The sequence below is a fragment of the Dermacentor andersoni genome, chromosome 1 (assembly GCF_023375885.2).
Source record: "Dermacentor andersoni chromosome 1, qqDerAnde1_hic_scaffold, whole genome shotgun sequence".
Lineage (NCBI taxonomy): Eukaryota > Metazoa > Arthropoda > Arachnida > Ixodida > Ixodidae > Dermacentor > Dermacentor andersoni.
In genome coordinates this window covers 275,638,589-275,658,921 of record NC_092814.1, presented here as the reverse complement: position 1 = coordinate 275,658,921, position 20,333 = coordinate 275,638,589, and the positions used below count along the sequence as shown (strand labels likewise).

General features: G+C 47.1%; 1 protein-coding gene across 1 annotated transcript in view; it reads left to right on the top strand.

Annotated features, from left to right (window-relative positions):
* Positions 1–19,879, top strand: part of LOC126548314 (substance-K receptor-like) — a 619,244-nt gene extending 599,365 nt beyond the window's left edge. Inside the window, exon 5 of the mRNA XM_055063164.1 lies at positions 17,535–19,879. Within this exon, the coding sequence (XP_054919139.1) occupies positions 17,535–17,917 (383 nt within the window). The 3' untranslated portion in view covers positions 17,918–19,879. The remainder of the gene's footprint in view (positions 1–17,534) is intronic.
* Positions 19,880–20,333: the final 454 nt, after the last annotated feature.

Genomic DNA, 20,333 nt, shown 5'->3' with positions numbered 1-20,333 from the left:
CGATGCGCGCAAGTTATGTACAGGGTGTTTCAGCTAACTTTAGCCAGAGTTTAAAAATATGCCGATGCACTCTAAGACGACGCGAGCAAATGCATGTTGCTCAGTTTTGTATGTAGTGTGTCATGTTATTTATTGTGTCTTGCTTAATTAGATAATTAGTCAAGATTAATTAACCAACTTCTGAAACAACGAAGTTAGGCAAAAAAAAATCAATTAGGAAGTTGTAGAGCGCTTTGCCAAACGTCCGATTAGGCAGTTTCTAAGTTTCTATCTATTAAGTATTAGTGTTTTTCAGCTTAATGCGGATGTCCGCGAAATGAAAAAAAAAAAAAAACAAGAAAAAGAACACCACGTGACATGCCCGCTTGCGCGTCGTGATTGCACTGCTCCCAAGCGTTCCGCGCACAAGCGAACATAGCGTTTAGGTATTATGCATCTAGGTATTATTAGGTGCTATGGGACCAGTCAAGCTGCCGTTATGCAGCTATTATCCTGCCATCCCTACCGCTATGTATACATCAGTGTACTTATGTGGTAAAATAAACTTGTTCTTCTTCTTCTTCTTTTTCTACTTCTTCTTCTTCTTCTTCTTTTTCTACTTCTTCTTCTTCTTCTTCATATTCCTCAACTTGTTCATGTGAAATCTTGGTCGATGTGGCCGTGCCTTCTCAGACCGGCCTCGTTTAATCTTACCTTCAGAGCGAAGCGTCATTGCCTTTTAAAAATAATATCTGTGATTAAAGAGATGTTAGCGCCTCTAGGCAACGCTGACTACTGCTGTTCTAAGACTTGATAGTTGTGCACGAAATGATGGAAATGTCACAAGCAAAAATAGAGAGGAGACAGTGCAGTGACATCGTTTCTAAGGTTATGCTCTAGCCGATGTTGTTCTACACTCTCTGCAACTTGGCACCAAACCATCTCAGTCGGCCTTCTTTGAAGCTTTGCTGCGATGTCACCAATTTTCAGCTTTCCTTAGGCGTCTTTCTATCGAGCCCCTCCTTTCGCTCGATCTAGGTAGATCTAAACATCCGTGTTTCAGACGCTTACGTTTTCTGAGAGAGAATCGCTTCTGTTTCATATAGATTAGCCCGTCAATAGAGTGTCTTGTTAAGCATCTCCAGCATATAATTGAAGTTTGTCTCTCTCTCTCTCTCTCTTGCAAAGCCCCCCTTTGACGCTGTTCCTATCTTTTTACATAAGTGAACACTTGGAGCGCCCTTTCCAGTTCCCCCATCGTGCTCACATTCTTCTGATCGATTGTTTTTCAGTGCTCCCTGGAACCAGCAAACTTGAGCTGAGTTATACTCTTGATTTTCGTGTGTATCCCAACTGTGCCTGTTCCCGTAAGTGCTCTCATGTGTCACAGGCAGCGTACTCTGCTTTTCTTCGTCTTATTTTCAAATCCGTTTCCTCTAGGAATTCCTCCAGCGCTGCAACCTTATTCCAGTACATTCTTCCGGTGTCAGCCCCAAGGGAATGCCACCTGCGTAAGAAAATGCTCCAACGGCATCTCGTCTTAAAATTCCTTGCTAGAACGTCCATGTACGTGTAAAGGAACCGTCTAAACAAATCAAATTGTGTGGTTTAACGTTTTAATTATGAGTTTAAGCTATGGGGGACGCCGCAGTGGAGGTTGTCAGAATAATTTCTACCATGCGGGTTTCGTTAACTTGCACCTAAATGTAAGTACGCGAACGTTTTCGCCCTCGTCAAAATGCGGCCAGCGCAGTCAAGAATCAAATCAGTGGCCTCGTGCTGCGGGCAAAGCCTTAAATATAAATACTGTATCCGTTGAAACATGTTGGGTATTCTTTCAAAATCCTGTTTGTGTTCAATTGGGGGAGAAAATGGTTTCTTATTAGTGAAGGAAACCAATATGTTATTTTGTTCAATTACCCGCACACAGTCGGCACTGACGATTGCATCAATGTGAAGTCGCCGATTTCCCGACGTTTTCGCCTATTTGCGCCACTGTGGCGGAGCAATTAGCTGCCCAAAGTTTCTTGTTGATACACTGTTTATTTTGTTTGTCACGTCGAGCCTTCGCGTACGCTATAAACACCTGTGACCTTACGGGGAACCTGCGTTAGAATCGCGAGGCTGCGTCGCCGCCCATCTCATTCCTGCTCGTTTCTGGATTACGAAACCTCAGCGTACGGTTAAGATTGACCTCTTTGTCATTCGAAAAGCGTGAGTTGCAAATATAGCCTCATTTGTTTTTCTGCGTAGCGTAAACGGGAAAAAGCGCTGTGCCGAATATTCAGCAAACCGCCGATGGCCTTTTTTTTTTTTATGGCAGAACGAGAATTTCAACATTAAGTTTCTTTTCCACGCGGACAATGTCTACTGTATTCGTTCGCACCACTCTCACAATCTTTCAGGCTCGCGCACATCTTGCACCAGACGGCGATCTGCGACTCATTCGTCCCACATTCGATCCTCATTCGATCCTCATTCGGACGTCTTGAAGCTGTACCAAGGGAGCTCTTTTAAATTTTCGTTATTCTTCCCGCCTTCTTCTTCTTCTTCTTTTTTTTCTTGTTAGCGCCCAGCGGTTTCCTGCAACACAATTCGTTTATTCACTTCAGTTTTACTGAATGTTTAGCTTTAGCGTCCCACTACACGAAGCTGGTGGTTTGGTGGTCGTGACGAGCCTCTCTAGTACAAAACTGTCCTAGTTTCATAGTGTGATGCATCCGTGTTGAATTCGAAGGGCAACGCAAAGTCTGCTAACCACAAGACTGGATCAGAAGATACTATTCGAAGCAGTTCTCTGTAGACGTCGCCACATTCTTGTGTCCAAGAAAAGCGAACGTCCTACCGAGTCAATCTTGACAGGGCGCGACTTTTTAGTGCGTTATCCTGAATAGAGAATGGCTGGTATTATTCTCCAGCTTGTTCCATTAAGAAAGCCTTCCAGTTTTGTTTCTTTACTCAAAAGCTTACCGAGTATTGCATCAGTGGGTACATTCATTTGCACTCTTTCTTGCGCTATAGAAAATACCTTCTATCTTCCGCACTCGCAAAGGCATTATGATCAGCCGTCTTTGTGAGTAACGGATTAATTAATGCCAGCCCAAGCGCAACTCGGAAGGCTTTTTTTTTTTCATAACCTTCTCTCTTTCCCTTGCAGCCATTTTGCTCATGTGCTTTTATAATGGCTAAATTGCTGGCTTTAATCTATCCGTCAGGTCGTCACCTAATGTCAACTGTGTCTTGTGCAGCAAGTACGCCTAATTTTTCATCGATATCCTCCCGAGAGACGTTTGCCCTCTCACGGCTACTTCCAACTTGTGTGGTGTACGCGTTGGTGACGAGTATAACGTTAATCACATTAGACTCATAATTATTTCATAATCCAAGGACAGACGCACGTGTTCGCATTGATAGGGCTTTCATCTCTCCGTCTCGTTTCTTTCTTTTTATCCCTTAACTCCCTTCCACCCGCGTAGGGTAGCAAACCGGACGCGCGTCTGGATGACCCCCCTTGCTTTCCTTCCTTCTTTTCCTTCCCCTCATTGAGGACACGCCTGCGAGTTTTTCTTTCCTGCACGTGTCTTGAAAAGATAGTTCCTTCTCCTTTCTCTCTCTCTCTCTTCCTTTTCTTTTTTTTTCATTTGCGTCATCCGTGATTTTTCCGCAAGGCATCTTCTATTCTTCCCTTATACATGTCGTCAAGTCTCCTTTTCTTCTTCCTTTCTTTTGTGCAAAGAACAACATTATCTTTCTCCTCTCCATCATCTCAGCGCTCTATTTCTCGCTTTGTCATGGTCCCAAAGTCAAGTGATGCAAACCCGAGATTTTTCGCTCATTTAGTCGCACGCAGTGGTGATATGATAACATTGTTATAATTCTCACAGACGACAGCAGATTATGAAGCTACGTATGGCCCATGGGAACGGCGTAGGATGGTTGAAGACCAGGGTACTTATTCATCACAGTAACGTATTTTACAGCTAGCCTTCAATAATAGACGATTCTGCTCCTCCTTTCTCCGATATTTGTGCTGGTTCAGGTAGTAACTTACACCTTTGAAAGTACTGGGTCTGCTGTCAATGCAGTGTTAGCACGCGAGAACGAAGAGGTTGAAGCTCTTGGATTTTCGACCAAAGTCGCTTATTTCATCTCGCTAAACTAAACTAGACTAAACTAATCAGGAAAGCTTCTAGATCTTGTCTAGCAAAATAATCTGGGCCCGTATTCACAAAGCTTCTCTTTTGTAAGTACCTTCCGCGATTGACCATTACCGTGTGATTGTCTCGTTATCACGCGAATCAGTATTCGCAAGCGGCAGGGGCCCGAACTGTAACGAATCAAACGTTCTCATACGTGAGAAGTAATAGGGGCCCCATATCGTTCAGTCAAATGGTTGCATCGCAGCTCCTACGGGTTCCGCTCATGCACATTCGATTGCTCATGACGTCCTACTCAGTTAGCAATGTATACTCTCCGTTAAGTGTTTTACTAAAATAAGCACGCCGAGCGTTACTTATACTCGGGTGGCGTGCACTGAGCCATCAGCCCACTAGAGCGACTTAATGGTTATTACGTTGTACTGTAGAACGCGAGGTGGAGAGTTTGGCACACGGCCGTTGAGGTCACATTTCGATGCGTTCGGTGTACAAAAACTTCTGTGTACCGAACATGTGTGACCGTTCAAGAAATGCTGTGTATTCCACATTAATCCGATGCCTTTCGCGTATGGCATCTCCCATAGCCTCACTTCTTGCTTTGCGTCGTGAAACGCAAATTATGGCGTTTTACGTGCCAAAGCCACGACCTGATTATAAGGCACCACCTAGGGTTCTTTAACGTGCACCTAAATCTAAGTACATGGCTGTTTTTGCATTTGACCCCCATCGAAATGCGGCCGCCGTGGCCGGGATTTGATCCCGCGACCTCGTCCTCAGCGGCGCAACACCAAAGCAACTAAGTAGACACGGCGAGTGTGTCGTTGAACGCAATCGATCAATGACACAAGAGGACGACATATTTATGCCTGAAAGCTTCTGAAAGAGATTAAACCGGAAAACTACATTGTCAATGAGACATTAGAATGCGGCAACCTCATAATTATATTTCGATATTTTCTCCTCTACTGAAATCATGAGAAGGAGGTTGATCACGCTTATCACCGCTACCCGTTTATACAGGAACGTGAAGATGTTAGAAAATAGCTTTAGAAACTTGCAAGATGAATGAGACGCGCACAGTGCGCTGGGGAGCTCTACCTAAACACACGTGTGCCTCCGCTGTTGTTTAGTTTTCGCACAATGCGCGAGCTAAGCAAGCCAGATAATTCGCTTATACGCAACTTAACCGCATTTCCTTCTCTTTCTCCTAACCAGAACTGCATGCAAGACAAAGCTTGTGCACAAGAAGATAGAGACTTGAACTGAAGAACAATGGTCGCGCAAGGAACGTCTCGGGTTGGAGCCTAAGGTTGAAAAGAAATTGCCCAGCACGACATAAACCGAACGGGAAACACCAGGCGCTGTGGTTTCCCGTTTTCATGGTTTTAGTGCTGAACTGGTGGCATCATGCAACGCCAGTGACGAACAACAGAGGAGGAAAACTCGACTGCGTGTACGCTCCTGCCCTCGCTGGTCGGGTCGGCGTTTCAGTGCGTGCCTAGGGACTCTGTCTGCCGCTGGCTGTCAAAGGCTGACAAATGGTCCGACGGCACGAAGGCTGCGGTCACCGTGGCGCGGACGATATCGCGATGTCCCTCTCGTCACGCGAACGCGCGCCCCATTCTTTTTATGCTTACCTCATTCATTTCGTGAGTATGTCGGTCGCTCGCAATATGCAGGCTTCTTTATTTTGTTGCGGGCGCACCACGTGCGCTTACTTTTCTTGGCTTTGCCTTCCCTGCGTGGAGTCCTCGTTTACCTGCGTGCAACAGCCAGCCAGCCAGTCTCTATACCGAGAGAGCACGCTTCTCGGTCGACCAAGGACCTCTGATATTGAGAACACGTAGAAAGTAGAATAATTCCTTGTCAAAAAACATTTATGCACATTGACGCACGCTCTCACGAAAACCAAATGCAGACAAGAAAGCCAGAAGAAAAGAAGGGGTCGTTGGGCATTCTGCATTCATTCTCGTAGATTCGTGCGTTGCATTTCGAAGCGCCCGCGCAGTTCAGCAGGTAGAAGCACGCGCCAGAGAAAGAAGATACTGGACATGTAAACATATGCGACTGGCATCCAATGATGCAATGCGGGTTTGCGCAATGTATATATGCTCTTCATCAGTTTTGTTTGTGTCGGGTTTGTAAGCGAGAGGAGGTGGTCATTTTTTTGTTGAAACTTGCTTCGTAGGCAGGTACAGCCACGAGAATTACTTTGCATTTGTGGTTGATCATGGAACGCTATTTCGCTTTGAGAGACTCTTCGCAACTTAAGTATGACCTCTAACCTAAGAAAGCATACCAGTAATAAAACTATGTACTGTTACTTAGCGTGAGGTCGTAAGAACGGGAGTTCATTTTCTCACAGAAAAATTCCTACCTAAGTGTGTGTTCGCACGTTTGTAGTTCGATCTCCTTTTTTAGCTTGTGAACAATATATTTAAATGATGATTAGATTCACGAAATTATTTACTGGCTTCAGGCAGGCCTAACCTTACAGGGTTTGGCTGTTTCTTCAACTTATCATCACGTTTGAATGCTGTTGCAAATCTCCGTGCATCTCATAAGAGCTTTTCTTTATCAAGCTATCTTGCAAAGTCATCACACACCAATCCATGAAATCGTCGGCTCTCTCTCTCTATCTGTGCGTGTGTGTATGATTAACGTGCCTGAAGGGGAATGGCGCTTGCTAAGTACTGCGAACACCAATCATTTCTTTTAAATATTTTTTTCACAACATTGATAAGAAAGCGTGAACTGGCTCATTGATCGAAAATGCCTGCGTCTGTAGCAGCGAAATTGCACCTAAATTCCCATTGCCTGCGACGACCCGCCACGAGCGTGCCTCGAGGGAGCACAGCGAGCGAAAGGGAACACCTACTGGCCGCAGTAGCGAGCAGTAGCGCGCCAGGTGTTGCGTGAGGGGAGAGCGCATAGCCGTCACTTCGTGTCACCCTCGCTCTCGCTCTCAGAAGCCTTTGTTATCCGCGGGTTCCTTGTCTGCGCAAGCTGTCGCCCACGTTGTAACTGCGGCTCGGTAAGGCCAACTCGAAACGCGCCAAGCGTCTCAACGCGCTCGCTTGCCCGCGAGGAGTTCATAACTCGAAGGACCGCTCAGCGGCATTCGATTGGACATTAATGGTTTCGCATTCACAGCTCATAGGGTGTCTTCAGATTTCCTTGTTTTTTTTTTTTTTTTTCGTTGATGTGGTGAATGAATTTTCCGCGTCAGAGTGCTTGTACGATTTATCCTGTAACCTGGCTCCTTCCATCTGTAGAATCTAAATATTGAGCAGAAGTGTCCCAATCATGTGTCCTCAACCAGTCTCGCAGTTCCAGGGATCCTGCTTTTCAATACTGAAGACTCATCTTTACCTGGGATCGTGTGGACTCGTGTCTCTTACGCAGGCTCGTGCACTGCAACACTAACGGAACCACACATGATTCAGACTTAGTTGAACTGACTAGGGCTCTTACGAGAGCTCCAATGCACTTCGACTGATTCTGACTCAAACTCAGATCAACTACGGTCGACTTCGACTGACTCTGACTCAAAAGGGCACCCATGAGGACTTATATCGATTCACTCAGGCTCAGCTGCCTGTGCACTCGCACTCACTAGGACCCGCCCCGCCCCGGTGTCTCAATGGCTATCGCTTTCTGTTACTGAGCACGAGGTCGTGCGTTCGATACCTGGCTGCGCCAGAATACGGTGGTCGTATTACCTTGAAGGCGGAATCGAAAAATGCTCGTGTACTTAGATTTAGGTGCGCGTTGCGCAACCCCAGGCAGCGAAATTAATTCACAGCCCACAAACTACAACGTTTGTCGGAGCCCGTTTAATGGTTTCGGCCGTTAAAACTCATGATTTCATCTGAGGCTAACCAAGACTGAGAGAGAGAGAGAGAGAGAGAGAAACGAAGAGGGAGAGGTAGGCATGTTGACCAAGGGCATGCCCGGTTGGCTACCCTGCACTTCGGGAGGGGGAGAAGAGAAAAACAGATGAGGACAGAAACAAAATAGTCATTCACAATCAGTCGCAGAGGAATATCCACTGTCACAAGCATTCATACAATCCAGTGTCCTTCAAGAAGCGCAGAAGGGCTTTTGTGGCCTTTGGCATGCAAGAATGCATGGGCCATGGCCCAAGGATCTTTTCTTCTGAGAGCGCTCTGTTATTTAGCGGGTTGAGTTTCGCTTGTAAAGTATGTCGTTGAGTGTCGAAGGATGGGCAGTGACACAGAAGGTGCTCTAAAGTCTCATCACACCCGCGCCAATTGCCCGCCGCACTGTTGGTCGTTCCTATCAGGAATGAATAGGAATTTATAAATTCTACACCCAACCACATGTGACACGGTAAAGTTGTTTCGCGACGGGAGAGCCCAGGTGGCAGGCGAAGTCGCAAGTTAGGGTCGAGAGGGTGCAAGCGTGAGTGGGTGAAACCCGGTGAATTCCATCGTAGAAGTGTGATGTGGCGAGCAAGTGATTGAAGTTGTCGCGCAGCACCAGTTGTTGAAAGTGGTATAGGAACCCGCTGATATTTTTGGTGAACGGAACACGCAGCTTAACCTGTGCTGTCGTTGCCGACAATTCCGCAATGGCTTCACAACCATTGAAGTACAATGCCGTGGTCTCTTTCGAGCGCGTGACGATGAGCGTGCCTTGTTTCGCACACTAGCTGCTCGTGTAACCCATGACGTAGGGCAAACTGCAGAGTTTGTAGGGCTGCTTTGGAATCGCAGAAAATGGCCCAACAATTTGGTGGCTGCTGGAGCACGTACTTGAGTGCACCTTGAAGAGCCGCAAGTTCTGCTGCTGTCCACGTAGTATTGTGAGAATATTTAAACTGCAAAGAGACGGCTTCCGATGGAACTACTGCTCCGGTAGAGCTGTTTTAATTGATGGAACCATCCGTGCAAATGTGTATGCGGAGAAGCAGAGACAACTGCTTCAGGGCTAGCGGTGACAAGTCTACCTTCTTGGCAATCCAACGAATTGACTGGCCCACGTCAATTTGCCGGAGACACCACAATGCCGATGTTGGAAGTTTCGCAGGCTTGAAGCCAAATGCTATCGCGTCATGGTGTCTCGTCACAATACCACAGAATGTAGCCTGTGATGTCAGCACTGGCAAATCGGCTAAATGGTGGGATGGTAGCCGAGAAAGGTGTCCAATGTGCGCTCTTAGCGTCTCACCGACGATATGAGTGGGGATCGGGTGCTCCTGTGCAATGACAACCGTTGTAGCTGTCGAAGAACATCTCGGGAGGCAAAGACATGTCCGAAGTGCGTGGGCTTGTACGCTTTGTACTGCAAGGAGATTAGTCTTGCATATGTTGGGCAAAACAGGAAGACTGTATTGCAAAACTGTGAGAGAAACTGCCCTGTATAGTTGCAACATACAGCGCGCGGATGGTCCCCACGATTTTACAGCTACGAATTTGAACATATTTGCAATACAAATGAGCTTTTTCTTCATGTATGCGACATGCGGACTCCAGGTGAGGTAACTATCCACAATAACGCCGAAGAACCTGCGAGCTTTCTTGTACGCAATTGACTGGCCTTGATACACACCGGGTAGAAAGACATCAGTTTTCGTGTAAATGCCACTACTGCACATTTTTCTGTAGAAATTGTCAGACTTTGTCGGCGAAGGTATGCTGCTGTCAGATTTGCCTCTTTCTGTACTCTGGCGGGCACTTGTAGCCCTGTCATGCCGGACGACCAGTTGCAAATATCTTCAGCGTAGAGCGAGACACTATCAGTCTGTGGTAGCGTTTCGGCAGGCCCCACTTGAACGAGACTGAAAAGAGTGGGGCTCAATACTCGGCCTTGTGGGACACCACAACTAGAAATATGTCTACTTGTCAGGCCATCCTCTGTAAGGACAAACACAGATCTCCGTGAAAGATAGCTCGTAATCCACCTAAAGACATGGCCTCCAAGTTTTGCAGCCTCAAGAGCTTGGAGAATGGCTTCATCAGTTACTTTGTCGTAGGCACCTTTTATATCTAAGAAGAGTGCCACAGAGATGTGCTTCATAACTTTTTGTTGCTGCACGGAGGTCACGAGATCAATGACGCTGTCAATTGAACACCGCCCACGTCGAAAACCAGCCATAACCTCAGAGTAAATGTTATAGCATTCGATGTGCCATTCCATACGTGTCAGCAACATCCTCTCAAAAACCTTACCAATGCAACTCTCAAGTGTACTCGGCCCGTACAATGTAAAGTACAGCGGAGACCTCCCAGGCTTCAAGCACCAGTCGGCTACACTTCCAACCGTCGGGGAATATGCCGTCACGCCAAGATTGATTGAATATATCCAGAAGGCAATGTTGTGCTGTTGAACCGAGGTGCCTTAAGGCGTCGTAGGTCACCCCATTGGGACCGGGTGATGAAGATCGCCTGCACGCAGCCAAGGCCGCTTGCGGTTCTTTCGTAGAGAAAAGCACTTCCATTATTGGATTTCTCGCGATGGGAACGTCATGTAGCGAGAAGTCAGCCAGCAGAACGAAGTCGCCAGTAACTTTCGCACAAAATTCTCCCACGACCTCAACCTCTGGACGACTTTCATGTAGAGCCAGCGCTGTGAAGGGATGATGTTGTGGAAGTGAGCGAAGACCCGAAAAAAGTTTTCCACATGGGGGATAACGGCTCGCGAAGGTCCAGCGATTCGCAGAAGTTCTTTCATTCTTTTCAGAAGTTCCTGAAGTTTGTTCATCTGACGCTGAACTTTCTTCTGAATGCGTCGAGCTTCCCTCAGGTTATGAATTGACTTAGTACGCCTATATCGTCTCTCGGCCGGCCGATGGATCACCCAAAGCCTCTCCAATTCTTGGTCGAAATTTGTGCGCCTTGTAGATGTTGTAAACATCCGCGTAGAAGCCTGCAGAGCTTGTATAATCATGTCTTTAAGGGGATTGGGATGGTCATATCTGCACTTGTCGTCGATCGAAATTCGGTACGCTCGCCAGTCTATCTGTCTTAAAAGCATAGGATAGAACTGTGAAGGCCTTTGATAGTCATCTACGTAGGAATATGGTCGCTGCCATGAGTTTCAATGTCTGTGAACCATTGAACTTCGGAACTTAAACTGTGTGGCACTAATGTCAAGTCCAAGCAGCTGCTGTGAGTCACTCCTCGGAGATAAGTCGGGCTGCCATCACTTAAAACTCTTAGTCCATGCTCGGCAGCGAGATCAACAGGACTCGTGCCTCATTTATTTGGCCCGAGGCTTCCCCAAAGTGCATTACGGGCGTTAAAGTCAGCCATGGTTATCCATGAGCCTGGAGTTATTGTATGTCATTTAGTCTCTGTCGATCAAGTCGACGTGATGGGTATATGTAGGCGCCTATCACTGAGAATGAAACTTTCTTCTTTTTAAAACGGAGACACACGTATTGATTATCGTTGTGAGACTGCACTATTTGGTGAACATACGTGAGCCCCTTGTGGATATACACAACAACTTGACTACGTGCTATGCATTATGAAGAAATAAGTGATTCGTAGCCCGATAGTCGAATTGCATTTGAAAAATGAGGTTCACAAGTTATGATAATGGGGAACTTGTTCTCAAAAACAAACAAAGACTGAAGTTTACGGGTTGCTTTCGGCCTGAGCTAGTTGACTCGTGAGCGAGTTTGCCCAATTTTGTCAGTAGCAGAAGCGCGCTGTCCTTAGCGCATTCCACGCAAGCAGGACGCAGAAAGCTCACCCAGATATCAAGTCCTTTACGAAGTTGCCTTCTAATGGGTTAACGTCTATTTGTGGCAGTTGATATATTTTGCCATTTGCTTCCCGAACCCGCCAATCTCTCGGAAAGCATATGCAGAACAATGTGACCATCTGTCGCGCGAAGCAAGAGTGCGCCGCAGTTCACCATCGTTGCACGCAGCGCGTGTCGATCAACGCTGTGCAATGGTGCACAATATGAGCCCGACACTAAGGCGTCGGTGTCTTTCAGCGCTGTATCACGGCGTTTCCAAAGCTGGGCTCGAAAAAGGCCCAATCCTTGGTTCTTTGACTAGAATTCTTTATTTACGTTGCAAAACAACAATTTGATTATGAGGCGCGCCGTAGTGGGGGACTCTGGAATAATTTTCACCACTAGGGTATCATTAACGTGTCCCCAATGCACGGGACATGGGCGTTTTCGCATTTCGTCCCCATTGAAATGTGGCTGCCGCGGCCGGGATTTGATCTCGCTACCTCCTACCTTACACCTTACAGCATGCGCAACACCATATAGCAGCTAAGCCACTGCAGCGGGTAATCGTTGGTTCTTTTTTACGTATACTTGCCGTGATATATTTCAATGGTAATATCCATTATAAAAATTAGTTGCGTGTTTTCACACAATTACGATGTCCACAAGAATAAAAAGAACGCAAGCACTCGGCAGGCTTCCAACATACAAGTCTGCTGTTGCAATCCAGATGTTATACGCACTGCATCACGGCAATGCATCACGGCATCACCCCACCCCACCCTTTTTTTCTTTTGCTTTATAAAACCAATCTCGTAAAAAGGGAAGCACTACAAGAAATGAAGGTAATTCTAAACATTATTTCATTAGAATTAGAGTGTTACAGGAGCATGTTAGGAATGATGGTCCCTTCCAAATATGACGCAAACCCATTGTGGCGGATATTACCACCCAAGAATCGGGTGGTAACTGGGAGAAAAAAAGTGCAATGCAAATCGATTATAAGCGGAATAAATGATTCTTTGGCAAAATATTCAGCCTTGTGCAGCTTGACGCACGCGCAGTGAGGGCGCCTCATTTGCCACTGGATCACTAGTACCTTCGTTCGAAGCATCGGAACGGAACGCGCGACATGCAGTGAAAAAGTAGACGCCATGAGATACGATGAGATACGTCACTTGGCGCATGCTTCACGAAAGGCTTAAGTATGGCGTTGAAAGCCAGGAACGCTAAGCACTGCAGAGAAAAGTCACATTCCTTTGTGCAAACAGCCAGACTCCTCGTGTAAGTAAATGTGCAGTCTTACACATCGTGATATGGTGTCATCACTATGTAAATGACATAAAGCGCGCTGTGAAATGCTTGTGTAAATTCATTTACGCAAGGAAATGCGGACCGCATTCGGCTATCGTCATTAAATCTTGTCCGCTGTCAAAACCGAAAACTGCCGTAGTGCGCTTATATGCGAAGCATTTCCTAGTCGAAAGCTGTAAAGAGATATCGATTGGTGCTGCGGGGTTTTAGGCCCGTTGTTTGACTCTGGCTGTTTCCCCTCGCTTCTTACTCGAACGTTGGGTAATCTGTGCTTCCAGAGAAGCGTTCGCAAAGTCGATGTTTGCGGGAGCGAACAAAATTATCTCTCCAGCTTTGTCTCATCAAGGAGATCAAAAGCAAAGCTTTCGATATGGCGAATAGAGCATTAGACAACGATATAGGATGAGTTGCTTTTTTTTTTCTCTTAGGTAACAGTGGCAAAAAAAAGGCAGCGTACGTCGACGGGACGTGAAGAAAAAAATGTGAGGCGATACCATTCAGAGTTAACATAGCCAGCGTTAGACTTATCCCTACTTCGCGTTTTCTTTCAGCATGACCGTGCCTGTGATAGAGCACGTGAAAGAGGGAACTCACCGCTATAGAAACGAAGAGACAGAAAATTCCTTCGATCAGACGAAAACAAGTCAGATCGAAGTCGGAGTTTCGGCAACGCACGAGTGCTGCTCGTGCGCATTATACTTTATCCAAACTCTCGCAGCCACCCGGAAAGTTCAGGCGAGCGTGTCGCGCATAAGCGGGGAAATATAGCAGCCTGCCAGTTTAAGTATAGCGCATACGCACTCAAGAAGCAGAGACGACGTGTCGAACGCTGGCTGTTCCCTGCCAAATGGTTCCGTCTTCCTTCCCATTTCACCACTCGCCTGGCACAGCGGCGAGAGCAAATTGCGCGTGACCTTCTCCCGGAGCGACTGACCACTAATCGGGCAGAAGGGAGGGTGGGGGTGGAAATGGCATGAAGGTTCGTGGTGCGAGGCGGCGCAATTGTGTCCCCGACGAAAGGCCCAACGAGATGATATACCGTAATGCCTCCATAACAACAGGCAAATGTCTGGCCCATGGCCAGTTAACGGCAATGCTTTCGTCAGCAATGCGGCGCTTAGTGAACGAGGATAACGTTTTTATGCTTACTCGCCGAAAAAAATATATTAGCAACGCTACCACGGGCCTTTTCTGCCGAGAGCACCGTGAATGTCCTCAAAGGAGGCCGTTAAGGCACTAAGTTGGCATTATGGTCTCGAACATGTTCTGTCTATCTTTCTGTCTTTCATCGGCTATTGATTAGACTAGAGCTTTCTACCCTTGTGTTTTTTTTTTTCTTTTTTATATATACATTTGTGTTTGCCGAACTTTTGCCAGCCTGAAAAGGCTGTCTTGTTTTCCATCTTGTCATAATTCTCCTAGAGGTGCGCTACGTGAAAGAGATGAACGTGGAGCTCAATACCATTATTTTATTTATTTGCACGATACTGCAGATCTCATGTGGTCCAAGCAGGAAGGGCAAGACTAAAACATACAATAAAACGATTAAAATGAGTGCCTTTATTATTTTTTTTTGCCAGTGTGTCGGGAGAAACCACGTATGTTCGATATTTATTATAAATGCATAGCAATGCTATAAATTACTCTGGCTTGTGTTGCTATATGGCAATATTATCTGCTCAGATACGACTTCAAACTTGTGGGAGTGCTATAACTCTCTTATAGCATACCTGCCATTGGAGTTTTGGTTCCACCTTTTACTAGTCCCGATGCGATGTAAATCACTACAATTAACGTTCTCAGCAATATATTTTCTGAGCGACAAGCCATTACATCATCTATCATACAGCGGAATTACGCAGTTTGCAACTAAGGGCGCTATAACGTAAGACAATTCAAATTCTGCCATCAGCCCTTCGCGATTGGTCAAAAACTTTTTTGGCCACTTCGCCTGTCTCTCACGCGACGTCACAAAAACCGCGATAGCTCCCCATTTGATATGACGTTTACAGACTGATTATGCATGATTTGACCGAACAAAAGGAACATTTCTGATTCGACGCCTTTTAAGCCCTCGGCTATTTGTCAAAAGTTTTCAGGTGACACCCACTTCACCTTCACGATGAACCAGCAGATCGTTTTATTGGTCTGTTCAGACAACCCTGCTGGTGACCGCCCGATGCTTGCATCGGCGCTTACGCAAATTTGACGTCAGGAGATTGGAATAAAGACATATTGAAATAGTTTTACGTTATAGGCCCCTTAATCCGCATTATTTTGTAACACAGGTTACTCTGCACATATGGCACTTGCGCCAGACAGAAGTTGATTCTGCGTACGTGCACAGGCCTCAAAAAAAAAGGGGGGGTGTGGGGTGTGGAATGCACGACTGCTTTACACTTCCGGATCGCCGTAGGGGAACGCAAATGATGTGCACTCACTTAAAATACCGGGACACCTTGTTAGTTGTTTTGAGCAGGTAAAAAGACAAAAAAAAAATAGAAGACGACCGTATCGATTAAAACGGTCGCCAACTTTTATGTGTCTTCCATTAAACACGTTGGGTAACTGTTCGCTCAGATACAAAAATCAATTATCGGGTATTACGTGCCATAACCACGATCTAATTATGAGGCACGCCGTAGTTGGGGACTCCAGAATTTTGGACCACCTGGGTCCTTTAAAGTGCATGTAAATCTAAGTACACGGCTGTTGTCCTATTTCGACCCCATTGAAATGCGGTCGCGGAGGAGGGGATTCGATCCCGCGACGTCGTGCTTAGCAGCCGAACGCCATAGCCACTAAAGCAACCACGGCGGGAGCAAATAGCAAGCCCTACATCGCTTCTACGTACAAAAGAATAAACAGCGCAGTACTACACAGGAGGAAGGGCGAAGACGAAACAATGAACTGAAACAAAAGTGCAGCAGAGGAAGAGGAAGGTATGCAAGAGACGAACGGTTGACAAGATGTAACTTTATTACACACTGAAATGACTGCAAGAAAAGAAAAAAATACACGGTTGATAAAGAAGTATACGACAAAGCATCCTGAATTTAATCTTTCTCCTCTATTCAACTGCGTCCTAAAGTGCAAATCCTGACAGCAAGTTGACAAAAATTACTTCTAAATAGTGGCTTTTTTGCAGTAAGAGGTCTTGTGAGGCGAAGACTGCTTCACCTTCATCCAAACTATGTAATAATGAAATTGGGCATATATACATACTCGTTGGAGATTCAAAACACCATATGCGATCTAAACTATTAAAAGAGGGCTGTCAGCGAAAGTAAGAAAATAGTTATTTGCCATAAACGCTTTTCGTAGTTAGCTTACGCACTTGCGAATGACGCCTGCGACCTGTGTCTCTGACTCTTCCTTGTGTGTGCCTTCGCGCTACAATATGTCGTTAGGCACTTGCCGTGGTTTTTGAGAAATGAGAGTTATGTGATGAATTTTGTATATTCTTAGCTTTTCTGTGTGTGTTTCTTTCTGCTTGCCCAAAATACCGCGCTATAATCGATCTATTTAACCTCCTCTACCTGTTGTTGCGATTTCACGACATACCGAATCTGAGAGCATAAATTCAAACGGGCTGCACGAGAAATACTGATTTTGCCATCATGTGTTGTCATCCAGCAACAAGGCATGGGCATGTCGCTATCTCTGATTCAGAATACAATGCATTACGCATGCTGCTTCCAGCGAGAGCAAACCGTCCAAGAAACTCGTGAGGCTGCACCCATTCAAGCGCATAAAATAAAATCTCCATATCTGCAATATCGACGGTTTTACAGACTGCCATAAAATGCAAGACACTTCACCTGCCTAGTCTGAGCTTGTTCAGTGCAAAAACATGTGAATATAAAGGCACTGTTTTCTGTTAGATGTCCGTTTCAGTTTTCTTTAAACGTGTCTGGAAATCTTACCGGAGGTAGCAAATGATGTGAGAGTAATTATGAATGTTTTATCTCGCATAAAAATATTCGTAACTAGCAATTGGAATGTTTTTCTTCAGGTAAAGAAATTCAAGGTATAAAATGCTAATTCCATCATCTGGGACCACCTGTTCCCCTTAGTATAAAATACGTGCTTGTTCATAATGCTCCAGTCGAAATCATACCATAGAAGTTGATGTTTCATCACCAATACGAACATACCTCCAACTCTGCCAATGTATTTCTTAGCCAAATAATACCAGTGTGGCCTGTTCTATAATTGTTAGTGTTGTTTTTGTGCAAGTGCCAACGTGTAGAGATGGCCAATGAGAATTATTGACCCTGATTATCGTATTCCCTACAATACCGCGTTCGTGTGTGACGAACTGACCTGTTTGCACGGCAATATCTAAGCTCGCTTTTGTATTGCGCGCAGGTGCTAGCATTCACTCTGCTCGGATGGACAAGTGCCAGCGGACGTGCACCAAGTCCCGCTGCACCGTATCCAGCTTCCGGAACCACCACAGCTGCCCAGTCCCCTGCGGTGGCGCTAAGACCCTGGCGGGGCGCCAACGCTCGTACCAGGGCTGCTCGGAGCCCGGCCGACCCGCCAGCTGGGCCGTCGGACGACTGGTCTACTCGGCTCAGCGCGACCGCACCCCGGACGCCGACCAGCCGCGAGAAGCCGCCGCCGACGCTGAACACCTCCAAGGGGCCACAGAAGAGGAAACCTGCATCCAGTGTCGCCACTGCCACAACAACGCTGCCGGCGGGGAGCCAGCCTTCGGTGCCCCGGGGGCTAATGGAAACCTCGCCTGAGCGGGCCTCCACGGCGCGCCTGGTGGTGCGCAGGAAACCGCTCTTGCCGGATGACCGCTCGCCACTAGAGCGCGTCGTCACCGCGCCGTCGCTCGAACCGCACGCCAGCTCTGTGGTCTACGAGGCTTCTGCGCAGGCGCACGCTCGTAAAGCATCGCACGAAGGCAGCGGCGAAGCCTCCAACTCTCCCGACGTGCGAGTGTATGCGTCGGCTTTCAGCGAGAAACTGGTCGCCTCCGAGGAGAAACGGGGCAACCAGCAGGTGCCGTCGCGCGCTGCCCGAGAGAGTTCCAAATCGGCCCGTCGAACCATCACCATCCCCTATAACGTGCCGCAACGCGCGGTTGTCAGCGGCGCAAATGGACCAAGACCGCTCGATAATCGGCGTATCGAATCGTTTGCTCCGAAGCAGAAGCAGCGTGCCGCTGCTCCTGGCGCAAGTAATTTTGTTGCGAGTCTTCCAGACTCTTTGCATTTGCCAAACACACTGGTCCCAATGCCTTCGCCCCCGCGAGCAGCGAAAAGCCACAGCGCACTCTCGAACCACCCCAAGCGTGCGTCCTTCAGTGCGCTTTTGCGACCAGCACCACTTTCTGCAAGATCGCCTCCAATTTCATACCGGCGGCATTACCGCCCTAGTATTCCGGTGGACAGGGAGGGAAGCCTGGACAAGCGCGGTCCAGTGAAAGATGACTTACCCTATTTTAGGGAATTTCCCTATGGCGACGATACCTCCAGCTACGAGGAAAACGAACGCCACGAGCCACATGGACAAGGGAGCGAAGCAGCACGCGTCCCGCATCGTCGACCTCTGTTTACTTTCCCAAAGCCCATCGACTTCGGGCTGTCAAAGATGAATGAAAAAGGCTGCAAGACAACTGTTAAAGAGCTGAAGCACGTATCGAAGGACGCGCTAGCAGTAGCAGGTTCACATCTGCACTCTTTATTCAGGCCCAAACGAGGGGTGGCCTCAGAACCGAAAATGACGAGTATCATAATGACCAAGGAATGCTTTTTTCCTGAGGATCCAGCAAGCGGCACCAGCAATGTTGCCGACATCACGCAACCTAAAGGAAATGGCTTTCCTGGTCCTTACGAGAACCCCTCCTCGCAACGCACGTACCTCAGCAACTACGATCCTCAATCGAGATCCACCCATAATACTCCCACTTACAACTCGTATTATCCACGCCCACATAACAATCGCGGCTTGCGAAATTTGGCGAGTACGCCCGTATTTCGAGCCAGGAAATTTCCGACAAGGAGTCTAGCTTCTTTTTCCACTAGCTTCGACAACGACGATGTGTTCAAAGACACGGCCCCGTATGCCAGCAACCGTTACGATGGAGGGAATCTCAATCGCAGGGGCTTCCGCGGCTCACCGTCGACCATCTACGGGGAGGATGTGAGGGATAAAGAAGGAAGCAGTAGGGATGAGTCATCCTCCTACGCCTGGCAAGGCGCGCGTCGGGGCTTCAACAAGAACGACGACAGTGGTGGTGACGACCACGGTACCCAGAACCGCCATGACGACAGTCCACAGGCCAGGGGACGCAATCCGCGAACGCGCGGCCCGCCTCCGCCCAAGACGAGTAACCGGAGCTTCGCGTTCTACAGGCGAGATGAGAATCCGGAAAAGGACCATTTTGTCGAGAGTTACTCCACGGCCCGCCGAAAAACGTTTGCGTCGGACTACGACAGCGACCGGGACGGGTTCTTTGAGTGACCCCGCGCTAGAACACGCATAATTCATTTGCACGTTGATTGTAGTGGGGTGCTGCTTTTTCCATGTTTGTGAAACACTGTCTTGATATGCGTATTCCGTGTATAATACAATGTAAGTGCGAAGTAAATGGTGATGCTGCTGATGATCATGATGAAGGGATAAAACGTGAAGGTGCTGTCGTTTGTCTTGTGATGCATTGTTTCTAAACTTACGGAGAATATACCCCATTGTCTGTATGTTCACGAGCCTTCTTGTTTTTCTCTCCCCCGCTTTCGGCGCAGATTTAACTAGGAACGACTCTGTATACAATAGGTGCGATGGAACACTTACTTATAACTTGCATTTCATTTTTCACATAACGAGGACGTTTAAAGCAGCACTCAAGGGACGTGGAATAATTAATAGAGGTAGATGTATTACTTTTGTTGATGCCATCAACGGGTAAGTGAGCGAGGAAAGGAGCACAGGTGGTCCCGATTAATTGCTATTTCGCCATCACCGCCCTTTTGATAGAAAATAATTTTTATTTATTTATTTATCGGATCCCGGCCACGGCGGCCGCATTTCAATGAGGGCGAAATGCGAAAACACCCAAACACCCGTGTGCTTAGATTTAGGTGCACGTTAAAGAACCTCAGGTGGTCGAAATGTCCGGAGTCCCCCACTACGGCATGCCTCATAATCAGAAAG